We start from the raw sequence: 23,379 nt of genomic DNA on the forward strand, positions 1-23,379 counted from the left end.
GATGAAACAATAAATCAAACATATGTTGATTGTTGGTTTTGCTCAACATTAAACATTCATGTTTTTAAGCTTATCCGAGCCAATCCAATGATTTCTCGATCGCGGGTTTCGCGGGGTTTTAGTGTGGTCGTCCGGTCTTCGGAGTTATCAAAATTTCAGTACTTTTGAAACTCTTTATCAGTACCTTTGCTCCTCCCACCGGACTATAACCATGAGACGGATCAAGCAGTCGCAAGTGTCACAAGCTGCGTCTCGCAGTACTGCAAGGCCCGTAAGTCTGTCTATTACCCACGAAACAAAACAACCGCTCGCCGTTGTAAAAGAAGTCAGAAAACAGTTCTCTGTTTGCCCGTGACTGTTCTAGAGTGCTTCGTCGTCGAATGTGGCCACTACTTCCCAAAGATCAAGTGCCGTGGGAACGGGTAACGACGAATTCACGAACCTGGTAAATACTAAATAGCCTGCTGTACCCTTCTATGTAAACGTGCACGCAGGTTTTGTTTCGTTATTTGACTTTTTTTTTTTATGTTTAGGTGAACAATACTGTTTATTACATTCTGGTTGCTGACCAGCACAAGACGCCAATCAAAAGGAAAGGTAAGGCATTTTTAATTACGCTGAGTCTAAAGGTACGTCGGACGTACCCGGACGATACTGGATGCTGGAAGTGTGCGGCATAGAGCTCAGTATATTAAGTGAAGAGGAAAATATCTGCCATATTCGCATGCGTTTCTGCCGCCACAAAACGGCGGGGCATAAAGGCAGACATCGGATCCCAGGGCTCCTGTGGCCTCCCCAGATCACTCTATTTTACAAGAACACGGAGGCGCCCGACGTCGGATTAAAGGAACGTATGAGTAGCGCAAGTTCGTCTGCTTCTTTTGCAGGGTTGTGGCGATGTCAGAATGTCGAGTTCTGTTTGGCTCTGGTTGAAGGATAGTGGGTAGACCTCAAATAAAGCTGCTTTGACGCCTATCCTCTATCCTTCAATCAGAGCTCGGCGTTCTAACATCACCACAACCCCTGCAAAAAAAAAAAAAAAGCAAACAAACTTGCGCTCCACATTGTGATACCAGAGCCTACGATTTTCTGTGCTGCACTGCTGTTTTTGCCGTGCCTTTACCATATTTATGGTATTCTAAATCTACTTGCAAACGTAGCTGATGGATGGATGCAAATGGCTAGCGCGGCTAAAAGTTGTACCTGTCCGACGTACCTTCTAAAAAATCGGTCAAGTATGTCCGCATACCCTTGAAAGGGTGTTGCAAAGATATTCAGTTGGGATGTTTTTCACCTTACACGAGCTTACGGGTACTAGTGGGACTCGAGTATAGACGTTTTTTGTTTCCTGTCATTTTCAGTCACGTGGGTTGTGTATCTGGTATGCGGGATGAAAAAAAATAAAACATTTCAACGTGGAATATGCAAGAAAATATAGGTGAGACAAAACAAGAATGTGTGACAATCACACATTTTTCTTAAAAAACACCTTCCATCTTTTATCGCATACCAGAAGTGACGACATTCAAGGTGGCTGCGCCCTTGTGGAAGAGGTGTATACTCGCACACCATGCCATTGACCAATAAACCTCTTTGTTGCGATGTAATTTCAAGAATAAAATGGAGCGTTTTCTTTTCATTATCCTTCTCAAAACTTGATGACGTAATTTTGAGGTTGCAGTGTCCCCGAGTGATGATGTTTGAGTGCGGCTCGGAGATTGGACCCCAGCATTGCGTGAGCACTGATTTGGGCTCACGATAATCAATAGCCCGACAAGCATTCGGATAGTGGCTTGTGCCCAATCGCTTTAATGACGAGAATAGCCAAACCTTAACGACGTCTCAAACTCAGCGTGTGTCCTGTGCTTTGCCAACCCGAGCGCGTGGCTATGTTCAACATTGGCGGCATATAATCGGCTCCAGATCACATGGCCGTTTGTTCTGACTTTGAGTTGAGGAAGTGAATGCTGCTGGTTATTCCTTCATTTTTTTTTTTTTTTTTTTTCCAATTATCTGTGTTTTAGGAGGAAAACGAACATGGGTTTCATGAGTTATAAACGTCGGGAAACGAAAATCATACTACCCTTTAAGAAAATTGACTGGCTGCATTCAGTGTACCTGTAGGGCCAGCAAGAAGGAGAAGAAGAACCAGGGGCTTGAGATAGAGAGCTCGAGACCGAGGACACCATCGCGAACTGCCGACCGAGATGGAATGTACATATAAGTAAATATATGAAGGGCAGATGAACACCCTTCATATGGTAACCCGGACATGATCGTGACCTCAGCAAACTGAAATCCACACCTGACAGGACTACACAACGGCAAGTCATCGTCGTTTTTCCCCTCACAGTTCTTCCCACAGTAGCCCGACATAGCTGACGCTAACGCCGGAGATGAACAGCCGACCACCGAACAATTGGTCCACCAACTCGGCACTGTCAGCCGCCGACTACCCACATTCTGGCCTGCGGACCCGGAATTGTGGTTCGCGCAAATAGAGCAGGAATTTGCCCGTAGAAACATTACCGCACAAATGACAAAATTTCGTGAGGTCGTCACGTCCTTGTCATCTGCAGAGGCAGTGGAAGTGAGAGATATCGTCATTTCTCCACCAGACCAAGAGCCCTATGAACACCTCAAGCGAGAGTTGATCCGGAAAACCACCGCGTCAGAACAGCGACGCCTGCAACAATTGCTCACAGGTGAAGAGGTCGCCCAAGCCTTCATGACAACATGGGTCTCACGCTTCGGCGTACCAGACAAAATCACAACTGACAGAGGCCGACAGTTTGAGTCCCGCCTTTTTGCACAACCCCTACGGATTTTAGGAGCAACGCGAATCCGCACCACGTTTTATCACCCAGCCTCAAACAGTCTAATGGAACGGTTTCATCGGCAACTGAAGACATCGCTGAAGGCCTGCAAAAATCCAACAAACTGGTCAGAAGCACTCCCACTCGTTCTAGTGGGTCTTCGTACGGTCTACAAGGCATACCTCTCCTCCACACCGGCTGAACTTGTTTATGGTACGACCCTAAGGCTGCCAGGCGAGTTTTTTCATACTCTCGAGGAAGATGCGGTGCCAGATATGCAGAACTATGTATCAAGACTCAAGACGACGATGAAAGCTTTGTGTCCGCCACCTACACGACAGCCGCTTAACAGAAAAGTTTTCATGAGCAAAGACTCGTGTACACACGTTTTTGTTCACAGAGACGCAATGCGGACACCTCTGCAGGCCCCTTATGACGGACCGTTTCCCGTCATTCAACGGGCCCCAAGGCTTTCCTTTTAGACCTAGGAAACGGACACGACATGGTGTCTGTTGATCGACTGAAGCCCACGTACATTGAGAGTGTACAGGTTTCGCCCCAGACACCATTGAAATCATCATTGCGACACCCTCCACGACTTCAGACCAAGTCATCAATTTGCCGACATGTGCATTGGCAAACCGTGCCTACTTCCAACGTACCTTTAGACACGTTTTAATTAACCATTTGCTGTAAAGTGTAAATTTTAAAAAATTGCATAATGAATTGTTTTTTGTTTTGTTTTGTTTTTTTGTCTGACAGATATACAGAAGTTTGTACTCAAAGACCACTCCAAGTCTATAAAGGAAGTGCTCAAAGAAGCAAAGCATAAGCTGAGCGAGGTAAGTAAGCATTACATTTTTAAAAAGCCATGTGGAAGATTTTCTTGGATTTAATGACCTGTCCAAAAATAGGCATCATGCCTGCACAACTTTCACACGACATCATATACATAGAATTCTTTATTTCCGGGTTTTATATTTTTTACAAATCGGGGGCGAACATCGGGCGCTTTGATCTTGGCTGGTAATTGGGGAGAAATAGAATTGTTCAATAAATTATTCCGAGATTTATGGTTTTCAATTTATATTTAAAAATGTACAAGTATAATTAACAATAAGGAGCATTGGTTGGTTTTAATACATAGAATCTTTTAATAAGGTGCACAAGAAAAAATTGAAGGATGGTATAAGAGCTCAAATAAATTTTTACATTTTGCATAAGTTCAGCTATTGCTCACATAACCTTTTCCTAGTGCAGCATCTCTCTGTTCTTCATATACCTGTGTGGTCTTTGGACATATGTGGATTGATGGAACATTCTGTCAGCATCACAGCTTACTTACATTTGCAATGCACAGCTCTGTCACTTCAGCTTGACAAAAACAAAATATCTGCTGTTCCATTCAAAACAAAGTTTTGAAAGTAGTCTTTCACCCCCCTTCCTTCTGTTCTTTTGCATTGGTTGAAACAAAAAGAGAAGGGCAAAGTATGTGTTGCAATAGACTTAGAAGCGAAATTTTGGGGCTTGATCTATTTCACTGCTGTTCACTAAAGCCAGCAGAATCTAGGTTTGTTTACGAGGCATGGAGCTAGCGCATGTGCTCCTACCAACTCTTTGTTTCCTAGAAATTAGTTTCAGAGCAGAGTAATTAGCGAAATAGTGAAATTGAATTCCCTGATTCGGGGAAAAATTGGGTTTTACCCATTTTTTATGAAACTTGTTCAGGGCATAAATATTGGGAATGGGTATTACCCCAAAAAAGAGAGGCCCTATATTATTTTTGCAAAGTTTTAGAATTTTATATACTGTTCAGAAGTTTCACAGTACTGTCGAGACCAGTTATAATGAAGTCAACGGGAATCGGAAATCACTTCGCTATGTCCGCTTTTTCGTTATAACCGACTTTGGTTAACGAAGTGCAAAAGGGAAGGGGAAATCGTGATCCCTTCGCTGTAGCCGCTATTTTGTTATAACCGACTTTGTTCAAACTGGTCTCGACTGTACCTCATTCACGTGTTCTGGTTCACATGCAAGACCTTCACACGACATCATCCGTCCAAAGTCACAGTTTCGTAGATTGTTAAGAAGTTCAGCAGAGCCTTACGTGTGCCAGAGCTTTTGTGTGACTTCACACGTTCCAGCTACCATATTTTTTAAAGCCCTTCACAACTTCCGTGGGATTTCAAGAAACGTGTACGAAATAAATATTGAAATTTGTTTGTGACTCTCGCGAGGTTTCAAAACATGCGCCAGGCTCGGATGTCCTGAAAGACACACAAATTGTTAGAGCGACTTTACAATTGAAGGTTTCGTGTCATCTGATAAACTAGAAAAATTTCAAGAATACTTTGCAGTGAACTGTTGATTAACGTGACTTCATTTTAAAATCTTCTGGTATATTGAGATTACGATAAAAGGAAAGCTCAGGACACTTCACATCAGTCTCGTGGTGGTGTCTGGAGTGCGTCTTCGACTGCTGTGTTTATTTTATTCATTTATACAATTACAGCAGCCAACCAATTTTCGGGACTTGGTCGGAGGTCAAAAAGTAGTCAAAATAATTGAGCAGTCAGAAAACATAAGTCTGAACGACAACTCCCAGATCACTGACGGTCCTGCGTCAGTGCCCTAATAATCAGGCACATCCAAATTTTTGGCGTCCGAAAAATAAATTTACTGCTGTACCGACGTCGCCCTTACCAAGGCGGTTTTGTAGGGGGGCAGGCAATACCAAAATTTCAATATCAAAATACAAGGCACATATGACAGGTAAAAAAATTCCATGATGAGGTAGGATATACGATGACACTAAAATTGAAATGAAAATGACAACATCACAGGAACTTTGCAATGTAAGAAAACAAACAAAATATAAGTACTAAAATATTAGCAGAGGTCCATCTAGCAATGCAGTAACTTGCAGTGCTGCAAAAACCAAAGGAGGAGGAGAGGATACAAATTCATCTAGGAGGTTATTCCGCTCATACACTGTTGGGGGAAAATAAAAAGTCGACTTCAATATGTTTATTCTGGGCACATATTCACAAACTTTAAGATTATGATCTGAATTGGTTCTTTCATGAATTGTATTTTAACGATGCCGTTTCTGCCGTTAAGCATGTTTTAAAACAAGGCCGGTCTAAGGTACTTCTGCCCGTCTGCAAGTAAGGACCACCCTTAGCACAAATAGCGGGAGAGCTTTAAGAGAAATCACAGTTTCCTGACACAAACCACGCTGCTCGTTTCTGTATGAATTCAGGCTCATCTACACTTGACTTTGTATGAAGGTCCCTGGCGGTGCAGGCGTATTCTAATATCGGACGCACGTTTGCATATATACAAGGTTACTCTAAGACCGCCACCTCAAAGGTGGTCTCTCAATTTCTACCCGATGACGTCGTCAAAGTGTCCCTTTGTTGCCTGCCTCAATCCTGGCACTGGCACGGCAGCAGAGGTAGGTATGGCAGACGACTGTTCAACCACGTCTCGCTTGAAGCTCGACGGAAACTCTTCCAGCCACAACTTGGGACGCTGCGACAAAAGCCTTGTTAGGGTCGCAATGTTTGATGACATGACACACCAACTCCTGCAACATAATTTGGTGCCACGTCAGGACCCCTTTCATGCGCAGAGTTAATGAGGTGCCGCGAGGCGGCACCTCATTAACTCTGCGGCACCTGCAACCTTTTCCACGATAATGCAAGAAAATGATTTCTTTCTTTTTTTTACATTTTTGTTACAAGTAATTGTGTTAGCCACCTCGGTGGCTCCGAGGCGAGAGCGTCGGCCTACGGATCCCCACGTGGCGGGTTCGAATCCCGGCCGAGGTGCCCGCAATCTGACGGAGGCTTATTGCAGAGAAGACGCCGTGGTAACCGAGCTTTCGGTTGCACGTCAAAAGATCCCCAGGTGGTCGAAATTAACCCTCGGTCCTCCGCTGGGGCATGCCAGATGCCCGCCGTTGGTTTGTCATGTAAAACCCCCAAATTTGACTTTCTGAGAAGTAATTGTGTTGTTGTTTTTTTTTGTTTTTTTGCAGGTGTTTGGATATCAGCTGATTGACCTGAACGACCGGCTGGGGTCCTACATACTCGTGAGCCAGCTGAATCTGTCTGAGGCTAGGGATTTTCTAAACCGGTGCGTTTCCTTTTCGCTCAGATTTATTTTGCTGCGTAGCACGACGCCTCGAGAATTTATTTGGGAATTTCAAGTTCCTTCTAATTACAAATTTTGCAATTTTACGCTCAAAACCAATCAGAAATGACGCCGACAACGCCAGGCTTGGTCTCATCACGTTGCTGCTGGCCCTGATTCTTATGAATAACGGGACAGTCACCGAAGGTGAGTTACCTGTACCTTGTTCCGCATTAAGCCCGGCCTCAGCCAATGTTGAGATCCGACGGAGTCAGTCAAGAGGTGGCTAAAGTTTGCCGTCACTGTGCTTGTCGTCTTCGTGCATTTGCCGTCGCTGGCTAAATCGATCGCGTACAGAGGGAAGCGCAGAATCGTGGCTATACCAGGCTATGCGATCGGTATAGCCGGGGATGGCTAATGCGCACAGATGACGAGCACGATGGTGAAGCACGGGTCATTAGAACCGAAGTATCGACACTCTGCTTCATCATCAAAACCACCGCTGCTATTCGAGTCTGGAAAATTCGCGGGGGATTCACGAGATCTGCCATGCTTGGATCCGCGTACCGAACACGGGGAAGTGGCCACGGTCAACACAAACGACGACATGCCCACGTGCCGTCGGTTTCACACTCTGGTTAAAAATTGCTGCCATGCAAAAAGAGAAAGGAATGCAGAAAACGAAAACTGCAGTCTTCAAAATACCTACGAGGTGGCGTGGCGATCGCTGGAGCTCTGCGGGAGATCTAAAATGGGCCTCCGTTCCCGTCGATCGACAATCGCAGGTGATTGATGCTGTGTGGTGGTGGTGAGAAACGAGTTAAGTGAGGAAATACTAGTGTTGCGCAAATATTTAACTCTTAGTTTCGAATTGTACAATGTTTGCCATTCGCTTCAAGAATGTGCTGCACTGGCTAAATCTTTCATCTATGGCTGGGAGACTCGTCGCCCGCTGGGGCAGACCAAGTTCTAGGCTGTATATACGTACCCCCCCCCCCCCCCCCCAATGTGCTGCGATATTCATATTTTTCGAAGTGTGTATTGCGGCGGGTTACCCCGCTGAGTGCGCTTCTTACCGAGCACGAATGCACCGCAGAAAAGCAACACCCGCAAAAGTGAGCTCTGCGGGTGTTGCTTCTCCGCATTACGCCGGTGCTTGACAAGAAGCGCACTTGACAAGAAGCGCACTTGACGGTGTAACCCACCGCAATCAACACTTGGAGAAGTATGGATATTGCAATTGCGTGCTTGGGAGGAAAGCACACTTTCAAAGCGGGATGGTGCACGCGCGCGCCTAGTGTATTTAAAAATGAACGGAAACTTGGGAAATGTTCATGTCTACATTGTTGTAAAATTTTCTAAATTAAACTGTGGCTATTAGGCAGCAAGCGTACATGTTAGGCAGAAATGCCCTGGCAACCTGCATTCACATTCGTGATCTTTTTTCTTTTTTTTTTAATTTGGGGTTAAAGAAATAATATTTGCATATAGCAAGATTTGTATATCCACTCGCTAGGTAAAACTGGCCATCTCCATTGGCTTAACTTTATATGAAGTCCATCGTTTACTTGCCATCCCATGGCATCAAAGTTTCTGAGGTAGTAATTCATAAATATAGTTGCATTATAATTAGCTTCTAAATGGACAAGTGGAAGCTTGGGAACAACCTTGACTAGTTTAGCTGGGTTTTCGTTTAGGCATTATGCAACAGTAGTGAAGAACTTCAAGAAACTATTCGATATTTGATTAAAAAATATTCGACCAAAACTACTGTTCGCTTCTAATTTGCTTTGAACTCAAAATCCACTATTTGCACTTGGCTAGGAAATATGTAATTTAGAAAGTAGAAAAAAGAAAGTTGACGGTGGACACACAAATCAGTATGTGCACCTGTATGTTTGCACCACCGTATCGGGTGGTAGCTCGGGCCACCTAGGCGACGGTGGCAGTGCATCCGCGTGAATCAAAGACGTCAATTTCAGGAAGGCGGTTTCCACGTGAACTAGCCGTGTTTGCGATGTAATTAGCTACTACTGCACAAGTCGCACGCTGCAGCTGTGATCGGTTCTTAGACGTGTGGATCAATAGTCCTGTCGATCAATAAAACCACTCGGGGCGACATTTTTAAAGTCGAGAAACAGCACAGTGCACCGTGAGTTTATTTCGCCTACAGTATTTGGTATTGGTTCTGATGTCGTGTGAATTTGCAGTGGGCATCTACGTGTTGATTGCTCGTTTCATTGTCATCTTTCGCTGTTATGTCCCGGAGGACTCTCATTATTTTGAACGCCAGGAAGCCATGAATCTTGTTTGAATTATCAGAAATTCATCTAAATATGATGCGAGGTAAAATTATGATTTGCCTGATGAATGACTACACATGCAAGGCAGATATTTGATTATTTCCTCTACATAGGCCCCTGCAGGGGGCACGTGCACCTTGTGTGCTAGGTGCTTGGTGAGTAGCGTCACTACGGAGCCCAGCCAAGTGGGCCACCATACCCGCACGCAAGGGGTACCTAGGGGTAGGTGCTTGGTGAGTGGCGTCACTACGAACTTCAAGCCATGTGGGTTCGCCCACCCACGTCTGGCTGTGCGTGGCTTAACCCGTGTCCAGGGAAAAGGGGATTCTGGTGGTTGAGCTGAGCCCGGAATATGTTTAAACCCTTCGGGGCCCCCCGGGCGAGGCAATACACTGCTTGGACCCCGCTTCTCGTAGACGGGTGTCCTGGCTTGGCCCGACCAAGATGATTCAGTCTATCGCCTCTTCTACCCTCTTCTTCCTTCTTTCACTTTTCCTTCCACCTCTTTCTCTTTTCTTCTACACTCTCTTCCTTCCTTTTTCACATTCTTAGGCGGCAAGGGCCAAACTTGGGTGGAAACAGGTCCTGTCCCTGCAACCACACTAGGGTATAGTGCCCGGGCAGCACTGGTAGAGTAATTGTGTCAGCCAAGCCCATCTTGCTATGGCACATTACCTGCCCCCTTGTTGGGCTCCATGGTGGGCGGTGCACCTGGGCACTGAATCTTTCTCCGATCTTTATGGGCTCTCAAGCTAAACCTCTCTCTGATTGGGCCCTGAAAAGGGTCCGCACCAAGGTTCCTAGAAAAGACACGACCCCACCTTCTCCTGCGTTCTCCAAATTTTTGGTTATGCACTCCGAAAATGACACTCTACTCTCCAAGATGTCCCCCTTGCTTGTTGCAAAAGTGCTAGAAAGTGCAGTTGGTAAGAATTTTAAAGCCAAAAAGATGCCCTCAGATGACCTTGTGGAAGTCGAATCCAGACAGCAGAGTACAGCACTCCTTGCATTGAACTCTGTGTCTGATCACAAAGTGAGCGTTTCACCCCATCATACACTCATTACGATTCAGGGCGTTATCTCTGAGGATGACCTGATCGAGAATTCCGACACTGATATACTTGAAGCGCTCTCTGATCAAGGAGCTGTAGCTGCAAGGCGCATCTCCCTGCGTCGGGATGGTCAAGAGCAAAAAACAAAACACATATTTCTAACTTTTGATTCCACCACGCTCCCCAATGCTGTTAGGGTTGACTATCTTCACTGGAGGGTTAGGCCCTATGTGCCTAATCCTCGAAGATGTTTCAAATGCCAGAGGTTTGGCCATGGCTCCCAGCATTCCCATGGAAAAGCTACATGTGCAAAATGTACCAAATTTGACCACCCCGCAGAGTCCTGCACCAACGACCCAGACTGTGCAAACTGTGGTGATCCCTACCCTGCATACTCTCGATCCTGCAGAATGTGGAAAGAAAAAAAGGAAGTACTTACTTTCAAAGTGAAAGAAAATCTCTGCTACCCAGAGGCATGCAGTCACTTCGCATTCTTGCGCAAGGGCAGCTATTCGCAGGTGGTGCAGCGGGGACCTGCACCACTGATGGTAGCAGTTGTGACCCAATCGTCTTTTCTGGATAACGGGAAGCTACGGCAGTCCCCCACGCCCTAGCTGAAGATTCAGCTTCCGGGGCATGTAATCTCGGCTGGGCAGTCTACGGATCCTCCAAGCCAGAGTGCGGAGCCTCGCGCTCCAACAGGGCAACAGCCTGTGTCTTCCCAGACTGTTTCCCAAACCCAGGATGGGCTGGTGGCTGCCGCAACCGTCCCTCCTCCGCAATCTCCTTCCAGGGTGAAGGGTCGACACTCTCGCCCACAATCCCTGGAGAGAGCATTATCGAAGGAGCGGCACGGCTCTCGTGCCGCTCCTGCAGTACCTAAGGGGCAGGAACGGGTGAACTTAGGCGACGCCCCGCCCAGCACCTCCTCCGCCCCTTTGGCGGGGTCTGGTCATGGACGGGGCATGGCACCCCATTCTCCGAGCCTGCCCAAACCTGCAGCAAAGGCCTTGCCTCAGGAAGCAGAGCTTATCGATGAGGGTACAGGGGTCTCCACTCATGCGTCTGGGCAAGACAACATGGAGCGGCAGACTTCTAAAACTAAACACAAAAACAAAAAAAAACTGTAATCCCTTCCCTCCTAAGTGATCTGGTACATTCTTTTTGCCCTGCACGGCAGTGTTGAGGTTTTTGCTTTTACTCGTACCTTACTACTTTTACTGATTTACTAATCTTTTAACTTTGTTTTAGAATAATGGCTAAATTTACTTTTATGCAGTGGAATTGCCTCGGCCTTTTACGGAATATTGACGATGTTAACTTTTTTTATGGACGACCTCCGTCCTATAGCTCTCTCTTTACAAGAGACACACCTCGATGATCATCATGTGTCTGTTTTACGTCGTCACCAAGTTTTTAGAAAGGATCGTTCTACATCAAACTCATATGGTGGAGTAGCAGATCGTCCGAAGTGGAGTTGCTTGTTCTCAAATTCCTCTTTCTACAGCCCTTGAGGCTGTAGCTGTATGTCTCCTCTTAGACTGCTTTATCACCATTGTTTCCATCTATATTCCACCAAATGTTCCACTGCATATTCATGATCTTCATGATTTAGTTACTCAACTCCCTCACCCCTTTTTATTTTTAGGAGATTTTAATGCCCACCATCCCTTGTGGGGTGGCACACGCCGGGACTCGCGTGTTGGAGTCATTGAACGGTTTTTACTGTCATCTAGTCTCTGTCTTCTGAACAGCAGAGAACCTACCTTTTTTAGCGCAGCTCACAACTCATTTACATCCATTGATCTTTCCATCTCATCTCCATCCTTGGTGTCTTGTTTCACATTGAGCGTTTTAAAGAATCTTTTCGGCAGCAACCTTTTTTCCAGTTACTCTGGAGAGCGTAACATCTATTCCCAGTCTTATGAAACGGACTCCGCGTTGGAAGCTAGAAAAAGCAGACTGGGCTCTTTTTAGCCAAACATCCGAGCTTGTTCCGTCTATGTTTTCTTTAACTGATGACGAAGCCACAGCCTACATCACAGAGCATATAATTGGTGCTGCTCTTTGGTCCATCCCTCAAACTTTTTCGAACATCCCCAACAAATGTAAGCCGTGGTGGAATGAGGATTGTTCCACCACAAAAAAGAACCAAGATAAGGCTTGGGGTGTCTTTCGTATATACCCAACATCTGTGAACTTGATTTAATTCAAGAGACGCAGAGCTTGTGCCCACTGGACTCGGAAGCAGGCTAAAGGAAGGTCTTGGAGAGGTTACTTGTCCTCCATCAGCAGCTATGTTCCAGCAAAGGAACTGTGGGACCGATTCACAAGGTCGAGGGGAAATACCGCTGTTTTACAATCCCCCTTTTTCCTTCTTCTGGAGCCTCATTGCTAGACCAGGCTAACGTGTTGGGCACACACTTCGCTGCTGTTTCAAGCTCCGCACATTACTCTCCAGCATTCCTGAAGCGTAGGGCAAGCATGGAAAAGACAAGGCTCTGCTTCACAGGAGGGAGTGTCTGCACCTTACAATCAGCCATTTACAATGGTTGAGCTCAAAGTGGCTCTGAACTCCTGCAAGAATTCGGACCCCGGTCCTAATGGAATTCACTACGACCTGATCCGACACTTATCTAGAGAGTCACTCAGTGCTCTTCTCACTTACTTCAATGGCCTGTGGAGTGATGCCTACTTCCCTGTCGAATGGAAGCGGGCTGAAGTTATACCGCTGTTAAAACCTGGAGAGGACCCTTCTCTCCTTTCAAGTTACAGACCAATAGCATTGTCAAGTTGTCTGGAAAAAACCTTTGAAAGATTACTTAACAGGTGTCTTATTTATTTCCTCGAGCAGCATAATATCTTGGATATCAATCAGTGTGGCTGTCGGCCTGAACGCTCTACAACAGACCAGTTAGTGCGGCTGGAGACCTTTGTGCGTGAGGCATTCGTCAACAGGCAGCATTGTGTATCTGTTTGCTTTGATCTGGACAAGGCCTATGATACCGCTTGGAGGTATGGCATCTTGCGCAACCCTTCTCTGTACGGAATACATGGTAGAATGCTTCAGTGCATAAAGAACTTTTTGTCTGAGCGCACTTCGAGTTCGGTTGGGAACAACTTTATCAGTATGGTTCGTTAAAGAGCGTGGCGTTCCTCAGAATGGAGTCATAAGCGTCACACTCTTTCTATTAAAAATTAACTCTCTTAGTAATGTCATTCCCCCCTCAGTTAATGTCGACATTCAGATATCTGTAGCGTCATGTAATATGTCTAGCTGTGAGCGGCAGCTACAACTGGACGTAAATAAAATGACTACATGGGCTGATGAGAATGGTTTTAGGTTCTCTCCGGAGAAAACTGTTTGTGTTCCTTTTTCTTTAAGGCGTGGGCTCTATTTAGATCCTACTCTTTTAGATGGGAACAACATTGCTGTCAAATGGAGCACAAATTTCTAGGAGCTATTTTCGACCGTAAACTTACTTTTGTTTCGCATCTCAAACCAGCTCAAGCAAAAAACTCTGCAGGCATCGAACATACTCAAAGTTCTTTCGCACAAGTCGTGGGGATCGGATAAGAAATGTCTCCTTCGTCTGTATTCTTCTCTCATTCGATTCCGCCTTGATTATGGCTCAATTGTTTACGCCTCTGCGAGACCGTCTGCCTTAAAAATGCTCGATCCAGTACATCACCTTGGGCTACGTTTGGCATCTGGTGCTTTTCGTACCTCCCCTGTGCTTAGCTTGCATGTTGACTGTCATGAAATGTCGCTTGAAAAAAGGCGACAGCTGCTTAGCCTCACCTATGCTTGCAAAATTTTGTCGGACTCCAGCTCCCCCACTTATAGTTGTATTCAAAACCCTAGGTTTTCTCGCCTCTTTAACCATAAGCTAACTGTTGTGCGGCCTTTGAGTCTTTGTGTCGAGAGTCTTTGCACCTCCCTCAATCTGACTCATGATTTTAACCTCTTGAATAGTTCATACCATACTGCCCCATGGAATGTCAAACCCATTTTTTGTGACAGGTGTTTCAAAAAATTCTGGAAGCAAAGAGTCTCACCTTTAAGTTTACAGCAGGAATTCTTTGCATTGGAGGAAAAATACAAAGATTATAATCATTTTTACACTGATGGCGCAAAGTCGTCAATGTTTGTTGGTGCGGCTGTATACTCTTTTTATTTTTCCAAAGTCGCTCGTCTAAACACTCTTGCCAGTATTTTTACTGCCGAGCTATATGGGGTCATGATGGCCCTTGACTATATAATTCAGAGTAAAACACAAGAAGCCATCATCTTCGTAGATTCCCAGAGTGTTGTTAGGGCTGTGTGTTTTGTGTTATCAACAAAGAATCAGCTGACCCTAACTGTGCGTGTTAAGGTGCAGCAGGGCCTACAGGATGGTCACGACATCAGGTTTTGCCGGGTTCCTAGCCATGTGGGCATTGCTGGCAACGAGGCTGCAGATAAAGTGGCTGACTCTTCGCAAAATCTTCCGGTGTCGCAAGTCCACATCCCCCACCAAGACTTAAAAATGCCCTACAAGACTTGCAGTCTTGCGTTTGTGGCAGTCCGAGTGGGATTCAGAGGTTAACAATAAGCTTCGGACCATCAAGCCAGGCCTTGGTTCCTGAGAAACATCTTACAATAAAAATAGATTCCGCGAGGTCCTCCTTTACCGCCTGAGAATTGGCCACATGTACCTTACACATAGCTACCTGCTTACTGGTGGAGAACCTTTATCCTGTGAGTGCTCCGGTGAACCTTTGACTGTTCTTCGTATTTTATTTCTTTGTTCTGGTCTTCGGCAGCAGCACAAATTATTTTTCCCTGATCTTTTCAAGATTCGCATTCCATTTCACCTTGCCTTGGTACTTGGTGAGCGGCCACTGATTTCATACAAACGTCTTTTTGATTTTCTTGAAAATATTGGATTTTTAAACAAACAATAGAACTATTCCCCCATAGTTTAATTCAACTCACCTTTTTTTATTGACCCACCTTGTTTGGCGCAGTGTGGCCATTGATGCTCTTGCGCCATTAAAACCGTAAACAACAACTCTGCATAGGCCATCTGATCATAAGCAGGTATGCCACACATGAAATGTTTGTGAAATGTGTGACAAGTTATAATTTATCCTTCCAAAATATTGTTTATCATGGTCTGTTTAGACAGCACATGACAACTCAAAACAAAATTAGGTTTGTTTATCGGTCCAAGAAGTTGTGTATTGCGGACTTTTAGGCAGGGGGGGACACACGGATAATGAAAATGGGCACCGCGCGGCAGTTTTATTGGCAACTTGGTGCGTATGCTGTGACATGGACCTATGTCATGCCGCCACGTCATAGCATCCGCGCGAGTTGCTATGGAAATTTTCGCGTGGTGCCCATTTTATAGCTCGTGTGCGCTCGCTCGAGCTTTGTCGAGTGCCCTTCTCACCGAGCACCGGTGCTGGGAAAGAAGCACGCTCAATGGGGTCACGAAAGCAAAAAGTATGAATTACAAGGAAATGCTGTTCTAATTAAGCGGCTTATGAATACATTAAAAACGTAACGGGACAACCGAAATTTCAAATTTTTTTTTAATTAACCAGAAGTTTGAAATATCAGATTCTGAATTATCGCAAGCCTACTGTTTTTTTGCCGTTTATTTCTCAGCACGAACGGTCATTCGTACAGTACTTCAAGGTAGATCCGCATGTTCAATAAGCCGGGTCACACATCCCATCACGTGTCAAAAATGGAGCCTTGAAAGGATTATTAATTAAAGAACTACGATTAGCGGTTGAGTGTGAGCTTTGTACCTTCAATAACAATTCGGCGTCTCATGAGCATGCACAGCCGGGGCACGGTGGAAAGAATGACCATTTTCTGGAGGCAGACCTCCTGCAGATATCGTGTTGCAACACACCGTGGACTCGGGAGACAGTCTGACACAGCGCTGCAAAGGGGCCATTATTTGGTGGTTGGGAGCTAGTGCCTTTTAGTAAATATCAGTAGCGAATGAATGAGTAAAGATTAATTTAACAAAGCCTTCACTTTACTTTTCAGAGAAGCTCTGGAGCTTGTTGTCACTCTTCGGTCTGCAGTCCGAGTAAGTTCAGCTCCTCGTTACCAATTCTGGGAATGCCGGGTGTAATTTGGAGTAATGTGTAGTAATTTGATGGTAGTGAGGAACGAGTGGACCAAAAGGGGTGCTAAAGTTGATTTTTGAGATCTTCCTATTGTGGAAACTCAATTTACATACTCTAAGCATCCTTGAAAACTCAAACTTATGATCATGTGACCTCTTTTCTCTATGTTAGAAGTGCCATCAAGCATGGCGTTACGCCACTTTTCTGATGTATCTCAGAAGAAGGGTGTGTGCTGCAATGTTTGGTCGCATTTTCAGTAAGAACAGTGTTCATGCATGATAGTAATTTCGAGTTTTCTAGGATGCTTGGGGCACATAGATTGAGTTTGTGCCATTGTTTTGGAATCCACCTTAGTGCACTTTTAAGTTTTAAGGCCATTTTTTTTTTTCATAAACTGGTTTCATCAACTGGTGGGAAAGAGCTTTGCCGTTATGTGATATAGTCCAATGAAGTGTCGACTGCATACTATGCCTACCGTAGAATACCGTACACCCGCCCATACCACATTAAGCGCCCATACCCAAATTTGTAAGATCTGAGAAAATATGCACAGTACATTGATATGTAGAATTGATGACCGGACAAGCGGCCATCCCCCATTTTTTCATTATTATCTCAAAATTTTGAGTGGGCGCTTGCCCGATATTTTACAGTAGCTATATTGCTTATATTACCGTGAAAAGCGAGACATTGCAGTCACAGACACGGCGCATCCATGGTTGTATTGGCCTCTTCCAAATGCCCTTTACATATGAAAACAGAGTTGTGTAATTCTTGCTTTTTTTAACTAACTTTTTCAGTCACTGCTAACGAATGTAATAAGAGAAAAAAAATGAACAAAACACCTTGTACATGAATTTTATTGATTGGCTAAACACAGCCAAAGCTTTAGATTGTTATTGCAGGAGTGGGGTCTAAGACCAGTCCTTACACACACAGTTTGTGCAAAAAAAGGTGTTTGTGAGCAACCTAGTAACAAACAAATTTTGTTTCTTACTAGGGTTCATTGACCTCTGTCAGAAGAATAGCTCTCACCCTCGCCTGGTTTTGTATGCGGGCATTTTGTCTGGCGCTTTGTGACCACCGTTGCCCTAGACCAGAGGTGGCCAGATGTACAGACAGAGAGAGAGCCATAAAAACAAACTAGTCATGTCTCGTGAGGCGACATAGAGTAGACAACATTTTTGGGGACAAACTGGGTAAATATTTTAATTTTTATCTCATGAAATACAAAAACTTACATTATAATTTTTTTTTTTTTTTTTTCAAAAGAACAGAGGTGTCTACATTGACAAGATGTCACTGTATCTTAAAGGCAGTCTTTTTAGTTACCCAAACTAAGCACACAGACTTACCAAAGAGCCTCAAGCCACACTTAGGTTTACGAAGAGCCGCACTTTGACCACTCCTGCTCTAGACATTCCCAAGAGTGAGACGCGCGACAGAAAAAAGAAGTTTTTGACGTCTTGCGGTGACTCTCCCTCTATTCTCAGGGCGGACGACCCGGCATTTGGCGACCTGCGGAAGTTGATCACGACGGATCTAGTGAAGCAGGCGTACCTGGAGTACACAGCGGTAACGAACACCGAGCCGCCGACGCATCAGTTTCGCTGGGGCGTGCGAGCCATCCACGAGGCCTCGAAACTGACTGTCCTCGAATTTGTCTGCAAGGTGCGAACAGGTGTTTCCTTTCAAAACGATGGCTTTGTATAGGAGCTCTGCACAAACGTTGTTTTCGCTAGTTGCTGTTGGTCACGCTGTAGCAAAGTTGCAGGAGAGATTGTCGGCAACGGTGTGCAGCTGTTGGCTTGACGTTGTATTGGTGACTCCAGCTAAGTCGACACCGCCTAGCGGCGATTCCGAGAAGCTCCAAAAGGAGGCCCATTCGCCACTGTCCTCTGCTTTTGCTTGTTGGCTCTTGTAGGTAACATAGCTTCGCATGCTTGTTAATTGCCATCAACCAGACAAGCAAGGTTCAGCGGTGCCGCAACAAAATTAGAAATATAGAATGACTTAAAAGAGTTTCAATTGTGTGCAGTTTTCCTCATCCACTAGATGAAAAACAATACCACCATGCGTAACTTGTTCCCATGCAAAACTTGTTGTGACAGGTTTTGTATGGGCCCTTGAGAACCCTTGAATTTTAAAACGTCATTTTCCAGGTTTTAAAAGCCCTGGAATTTCTAGCAGTGCTTGAAAACCCTTAAATTTCCCAATGGCAGTCCGCTTTTTTTTTTCTTTTTTAATAATGGAACTTTTTTACAATATTAAAATATAATTATTTTTTACATGTTTATTAACATAAATTTTAAACTTTCATTTAGAAACTTTTCATTAAGGAAGTTTCCTTATGTGGCACATTTAGACGGCTACATAAGACGAAACCTAAAATCGGCCGCCCCGCTCGTGCGGAAAATGGCATACGAGATATACATTAGACCCGAATTGGAATATGCTGCAATCATTGGGAGCCCTCACCAAATTTTCTTGTAAAACCATCTCAAGGCAGTCCAGAATCATGCTGCTAGGTTTATTTTAAAGAAATATCATTGGTCAGTTAGTGTGTCCGCCCTCAAGAACGAACCAAACCTTCCTTTGCTAAGCGTCCTCTGCAAGCCTTTGCCTCTATCACAAGATTTATTACTACCTTCCTGCACTTCAACTCTCCCCTTCTTTTCCCCAGGTAATCCTCTTAGCAGCTAAATCACCCGTGTCACGTTTCCCGTATCTCAGGCAGCACAACCTATTTTAACTCTTCCTTTTTCCCCCGTACTATTCTAGGCTGGAACGACCTCACCTCACATATTGTAACCCAGATTGATTCAACCGCCTTTCACAACGCCCTTTGCTCTCGCCTTTGTGATTCCCATTGTGGCGCCTTGCTTGTCTCTTGCTTACTGGTTGTGACATGTATTGTAATGTTTCACCCCCCTTGTGACTGTTTTCTACATATACTCAAGCTAACTTGTGTGATTACTTTCTGTCAGTGGCAATGGCCGCATTGTCTTCCAACACCACATGTATCCAATTATGATGTTAGTGTTTTATGCTCCCGTGCAATATATGTAATGCTCCCAAACAAGGTTCCTTAAGGGAATTTGAATAAATTTAGCAAATGCACAATAAGTACCTGGCCACAATGATAGCAGTCCCAGTGGTTCCAAATCCAGTCTCACCCATTTGCAATCTTGCTCCTCACTTGCCTTGTTCTCTCGCATACTGTTTGCTAGCCACTCCTGGTTTGCTTGTTTTGCATCTGTTTTATGCTAAACATGGTGGACATAGTGTGCAATGCCCGAAAAGTGCCACTACAGCACTGAGAAAGCAGAGGCAAGTGATGTCACCTACATTGTCGAGTCTAACAGCCTAAGGAAAGCGGCGAAAACGAAGATGCAAGAACTTCTAAACATCAACCAGGAAATCAAGGAAAAGCTGCAGTAGCTCTGCTGAACCCTTTACTAGCACCTCTTTGGCAATTGCTCCTTTTCCTAGATATCGTTCAATAGAGAATTTTCGAAGTGCATTTAGAAGTTGTTATACTATAAATTTACTAGATGGAGTATTAGAAGGGGTCCTCAGAAATATCTTTACAGGCCCTTTAAAGTCCTTGAAAACCTTCGTATCCTTTTCTTCGAAGCCTGTACGAACTTTGAGTGAACTCCGCTGACTAGAGTAGATTGGAAAAAAATTGCCACAAAAGTCACTGCAGCAAGAGAAATACACGTGAATGCTTAGAAACTGTCAGTTTTTTATTTGTTAATCACAAAGAATAGTGGAACCCCATGCCTTTAAAGCCTCAGGAGATTTGGATGTCCACACACACACACATTATCAAATGTAATCGCTTCTTTATTTGGTGTGAAAGACCGTTCTCACACCTGCCAGAGACTAATTTACCTAAAGACCTAACTTTTACGGGTCGCCTACCACTCACAAAAACTTTGTCGTGCTGACAAGTCCCACAAAACATCCATATTGTGCAAACAATGTCCAGACAACCCGCTTCTTTCAGCATGCGTCTAATTTAGCACAAACACACATTTATACCCTTCCTATCAACAATTATCTTTGAAGTATAGTCAGCCACGAGTCAGACCTCACGCTTATCTGAGCAACTCCATTCCACGCATTTGCCGACATTTCTTGCCGAAGTGTAGTTGGATCGTATTTCATCTTTCTGCTCTTGAAAGTTCTCAACATAACTGCTACACGCTTTCACTTGCTAATGCAAGTAAAGGTGTTAAAGGGAAACACTGGTCTTGGAGCTTTCTTCCTTATTTTTTTACTAAACCAAATGAAACAGCATAAGCTTCTTCAGATTTTTGTCCTGATTTCAAATATATGTTTTTTTTGTTTTTTTTTTTATTTAGTAGGTTAGTTTTTAGGATAATATCATTAACTCACCTTTCCTTCTAAAAACAGTAGGGAAAACTGTCTTAAAACTTATATTTTAGCATGTAGCCAGATACTGCAAGTTCTGAAGAAAACAAATGTTGGAAGCACTTTTAGGTTAAATCAGTATTAGTGACTTTACAACACATTGAAGTTCAACGTGTCGCTAACAAGCAATAAAACATAGCTCGGTTAAAAATTTTCCTACACCCACATTGAAAAATCTGCTTTCAACATTGTATCCTTTACACATTTAGCTACATGTTAATAAAGTTATATATCTGCCTGCCTTAGACACCGAGGTATCCGTTGTGCAAATATGCAGTCCAAAATTTGTGTATTGAGAAAGTTGTTTTAGCATCAACTTCAGTGCGATTTCAGCTTGCCTAGATGTTATAAAGCGATGTTATAGCTTAAATATTAATCTTCAAAATAAGAAACTTGGCAGATCAGAAGAAAAATAGCTGTAGTTGGTAGATGTCAAAATTGGCATTTTCCCAAAAAACTGTTTTTTAGAGATTTTCTGCCCCCAAAGACCCGTGTCTCCCCAAAAGACTTGTAATCTTCTAACCATGGTTATGCCAGGCTGTCTCAGGCTTTGACCAACACCATTATTTTGCTTGCAGGTCTTGGGCAACGGGGTACGGCCAGAACAGTGGACTGCGGTGTACAATGACATCATACGCTGCCAACAGCAGGAACAGCAGTAATCCATGCACCAACTGCACATAACTTGTTTGCTGTACATAACGCTTGCAGAGTTCATTGCACTTAATTTTTTTTTATCATACCTTCAAGAGCTTAAAAGACTATGGTAGTCTTTTTCCAAAGAGGTGTAGCGATGCTTAGTTAATATTTGGCACATGTTTGCTTGCCTCAAAAGAAGGAGGCTTGTTCCACAGTGGGACTTCAGCATACATTTCACCAGGGTTTATGAAGAGATATCTTTTATCGAGTTGCAGATGTTCCACGAAAATAAATAATGAAAGAAAATGCTTGAGCTGTTTTCAATTGTCATAACTTCCAGCATAACATTTTTTTGTTTTTTCTATGTGGACCTTAACTAATACATAATAACCTTTTTACCAAGTAACTCAAGCACTGCAGAGCATTTGCAGGCATGTATTAGTATTTGTATAGATTAGTGGGATACACTTAGGGTGTATTAAAGGCTCCTAAGCTTCCACTTGCTAATATGTGTTAGTATAGTAGTATGTTATTTCACCTTTAGTCAAGAGTGCAGTCAAAGTATGGAACACATAAAAACACCTACACACAGACTAAAAGCACAAGGTCATGTTGCACTGTTTGCACTAGATTCTGGCAATAGACCTTTTTTCGAAATCACCAAAGAGCATGTGCAAGCATAGTTACATGCGCTGTGCTTGATGACGTCTGCAGCAGTAACTGTTCTAAAGCAAGAACTCAAAACAAATTGCACTTTGCATGTGTTTTAGTTGTTTGCTTCGACTCTTTAATGCAAATAAGGCGAGCCGATGTAGCTCTTGTGCCTGCGTTTTAAGCATTATTCTTGTTGCTTGGATAATTTGGCAAAAGGTTTGCTACATATGTTACCAAAGGCACCAGATACCACACTTCTGTTGCTGTTAATTGACCCCATCTGTTCAGTGTCAACTGCACCCAGACCTGTTGTACCTCCGGTAGAACAGATAGGAGGGAAACTATTTTTTATGGTTTCTGTCTCTTCTTTCCACTTGGAATTCAGAATTCTGCACCCAGGCTTATGGTGGGGTATTGTAGCCAGTCTTGGGCAGTAAACTAGTAGCGCGTTACAGGTAACTAGTAGTTACTTTTTTCGGCAAGTTGCAACACTGTAACTTGTTACTGCATAGTGAAACGAGCTTGTAACTGGAACAGCGTTACTATTTTTCGAAAGTTACCGTAAAAAGTAACGTTGCAGTTACTTCTCAGATTTATGTTAAAAAATATTCCAGACACGACCACCAAGCTGTCTCGCAACACGTGACGGAGTCCCAAGTTCTTGTATGGGAAGGGCACAGCAAAAACTGCTGCAGAAAACGTCTGTAGCACCAAGGAAAAAAAAGAATATAAAGAAACTAAATTTTGGGGGACCCTGCTTGGCCAAGCTGCTCCCGCCAACTGGGAGGATGGGGTCATTTGTGTCCGTACTAGCCGTGTATGGTACATCACCCACAGTGCACGCAGATGTAACAAAGCGCGACATCTCTAAAGCGTTTTTTTTCTTTTCTTTGTCCGACGGAGGGAGCGAGTACTTTTTACAGAGGGCAGTTTTCGGTGATTGTCACCCCAGACACTCACAGGCTTACGACACAACCAATTTGCCGAACCTCATCTTGCCGCCAAGCATACGTTTCCTTCCCCTCTAACTTGAATCGTCTAACTCCCAGATGCACTCTTGCGGGGTCTTGACTTCAGGTCCATTTACTCTCCCTTCCTTTTTTTAACAACCCAATTACTGGCCTTGCCTCCCGTCACCCACTTCCCTTCTCGGGTTCCGTCACTTGAGAAAGAGTATTCGCTCGAAACGTCTGTGTTGTTCTGCTT

At 44.1% G+C, this 23,379-nt stretch overlaps 1 protein-coding gene across 1 annotated transcript; it reads left to right on the top strand.

Annotated features, from left to right (window-relative positions):
• The first annotated feature begins 73 nt into the window (after positions 1-73).
• On the top strand, positions 74-21,827 carry LOC8034445 (non-structural maintenance of chromosomes element 3 homolog). The gene is made up of 9 exons (XM_029986651.4): positions 74-271; positions 365-445; positions 534-597; positions 3,579-3,658; positions 6,859-6,956; positions 7,078-7,160; positions 16,358-16,400; positions 17,934-18,111; positions 21,459-21,827. Exons 1-9 carry the CDS (start codon positions 212-214, stop codon positions 21,540-21,542), a joined length of 771 nt encoding a protein of 256 aa, XP_029842511.2. The 5' UTR covers positions 74-211; the 3' UTR covers positions 21,543-21,827.
• Positions 21,828-23,379: the final 1,552 nt, after the last annotated feature.

The sequence above is a fragment of the Ixodes scapularis genome, unplaced genomic scaffold (assembly GCF_016920785.2).
Source record: "Ixodes scapularis isolate PalLabHiFi unplaced genomic scaffold, ASM1692078v2 PGA_scaffold12__126_contigs__length_90152505, whole genome shotgun sequence".
Taxonomy (NCBI): Eukaryota; Metazoa; Arthropoda; class Arachnida; order Ixodida; family Ixodidae; genus Ixodes; species Ixodes scapularis.